We start from the raw sequence: 2,500 nt of genomic DNA, 5'->3' as shown, positions 1-2,500 counted from the left end.
CATGGGCTAGCATCATACAGCTTTCCCACAACTACAGTTACTGTAAGGCTTTACTTTCAGTTAGAAACTGTGAAAAAGCCAGTCAGATGTGCTCACCTTAAAGTTTAGTTTTAACTCATTGTTGTCCTTACAGTGCTCCAGCATTACTGAATTGTTCTTTCTTTAATTGTAGACATTTGACATCCATGCACTTCTCAACTGGATCAAGATATATCAGCTGAAGTATCCAAAGTCAGCTGTGCTGATGAATCAGCACTTTGCAATACTGTGGTCAAAAGTCAGGAGGTCGATAATAATCAAGGTATAATTTGGACCCCTCTAAATTGTGAGCATAAATTTATACATGATTGTGTTGTTGCAAACACAGATGCTATAGGAGCAGGCGACTGGCTCAATTATGACTGTTGCGCATCTTTGACAGTCAGAGGTCACAAATTCGATTCCCAGTGACTTCAACATCTGTTTGAACTTTTTTCTGAATTGTACAGCTGTAACTTTAAATACCCAAAAATGGAGCACTGGGAAAGGGAACTGGGTAAAGTGCACTCTGTCGGCTTCCACTGATACTGTCCTTGTAGCCGAAAGAAAGACTGGCACTACTAAAATAAAATAATGCCTTTACATGTACCTTTACTGTACATGTATTCATGACACTAAGTTGTCTTCTTGCCAATTTTTTCTGATTACAGAATTATCATCAATAGATGCTGAAGAAAATGTATCCAGAGTAGTAGATGACACCACAATCAATGTTGATGCTCAAGGACCTGTGAAATTCTCTTTTTTGGTTTCTTTTGCTGAAATTTACAATGAGACTATTCATGACTTATTAGAGCCCTGCCCAATGGGTAAAGGGAAAAAGAGAACCACTCTCAGGTTGGGAGACGACACCAATGGCAACCCCTATGTTAAAGGTAGGTGAAGTATGATAAAATACTGGTAGTGATCCATGTTGACATGTCAAAACATCAACACTGTATTTGTCTTGTAGAACAACTGGGAGTGGGGTGCAAGTTGATTATTATTTATTTATAAATGTCAACTGCTCCTAAGAACCAGTCACTGGTTGTTACAATGCACTTTCCATCCATCACAATCAATGTTTAGATAAGCCATTCAGATTCAGAGTGAAATTCTGATTGATCAAACCCTCAAAGTACAGTTTGTGTAATTTGGGATATAACATAAGTCAATGATTCTGGTTTACGGTTTACACCTCAACTCCCTTTAGTCTCTCTTATGTGTACAGTACTTTGTACTATATGAAAGTTTCATGCCCATAGAGATGTCTTTACTTCTAAACGTCTAAAGTTAAATCTGGTACTTTTTATAGTCATCCAAAATCTGCCCTTTAAGCTAGCGTTTGGTCCCAACTTAATTTGACGTGGTCATTATTTATTTCAGTTTTATTTGCTGTAGGATGTTTCATTATTCTGGCTCATTTAATTTCTAGGATTGAGGGAAATTTATGTGTCAAATGCTGATGAAGCCTACAAGGTAAAGGATCCATTAGTAATTACTAACAGTAGTATAAATTAATGAACATATAAGTAGTTAACCATCATTTAGCCCTCATAGCTTTAGTCAGATTCTATTTGAGAATGAATGATAATAACCATGTAAAACCTCCTTTGCAGAGCCCTTTTAATATTCGGACCCCGCAGGAGACTCGGTAAATAGGCAATTAAAAAAAAAAAATCAAAAAGGCTTGAAATTTACCATAATAATAATAGTAATAATGAACTTTACATACATGTATGATTGTGTCAACTGTACAGTTCAGTGAAGAGGCTATAATTGGGCACACTGTAGAGAAATCAGATGATAGGTTGATTTGTGAGTAGGGGGCACAAAACCCAGTTACCAGAGAAAGAAAAACCTCTCTCTCTAGAGTAGAGAACCAATAAACTCACACTGCGTATATGTGACGCCAAGTCTGGGCATCGAACCAGGCACATTTGGTGGGAGGACAGGCTCTCACACTGTGCCCCCTGCTCTCAAAAACTCTGAAGACTCTATATGTCATCTCTATGTCCGTGATTTGAGCTTTTGGACCATGTTGAAGATGTGTGCAGATTTTGCTCATCATTGCTTGACATACATACTTTTCAGATTATTAAAATTCACGTCAAAAGAAACCTCACGGATAGCATCGACAAGGCGGAACCAAAATGTCCCGCCGCAGGTGACATTAAATGCTACCAGTGAAGTGACACAACCCAGTCACTGGTGCCCATACTGTACTTTTCTGGTAAAACAAAAATATTTTTCTGATACATATTTTGAAAAATTTTGTATCGTTTCAAAGCCATTACGTTTTTGTCAAAAAATTGAAGATAGTGGGGTACCATGCATTTTTCGGAGATAAATGTGATTTGTTTTTTTGTAAAAACACTGACACTTTGAAATTTTGCTTCAACCAAATAAACAAACGTTTACTTCAGTTAAAACAACCAGGACCGTCAACGATCTTTAAAATAAATAGCAAATTGCAACCGGA

General features: G+C 37.2%; 1 protein-coding gene across 1 annotated transcript in view; it reads left to right on the top strand.

Annotated features, from left to right (window-relative positions):
- Positions 1–1,490, top strand: part of LOC138035396 (kinesin-like protein KIF20A) — a 3,971-nt gene extending 2,481 nt beyond the window's left edge. Inside the window, exons 3-5 of the mRNA XM_068882096.1 lie at positions 173–301; positions 690–914; positions 1,454–1,490. Of these exons, the coding sequence (XP_068738197.1) occupies positions 173–301; positions 690–704 (144 nt within the window). The 3' untranslated portion in view covers positions 705–914; positions 1,454–1,490. The remainder of the gene's footprint in view (positions 1–172; positions 302–689; positions 915–1,453) is intronic.
- Positions 1,491–2,500: the final 1,010 nt, after the last annotated feature.

This window comes from Montipora capricornis, unplaced genomic scaffold (assembly GCF_036669925.1).
Source record: "Montipora capricornis isolate CH-2021 unplaced genomic scaffold, ASM3666992v2 scaffold_378, whole genome shotgun sequence".
In the NCBI taxonomy this organism is placed as follows: domain Eukaryota; kingdom Metazoa; phylum Cnidaria; class Anthozoa; order Scleractinia; family Acroporidae; genus Montipora; species Montipora capricornis.
The sequence above is the reverse complement of the archived record's forward strand: the minus strand, read 5'-3'. Positions and strand labels throughout refer to the sequence as shown.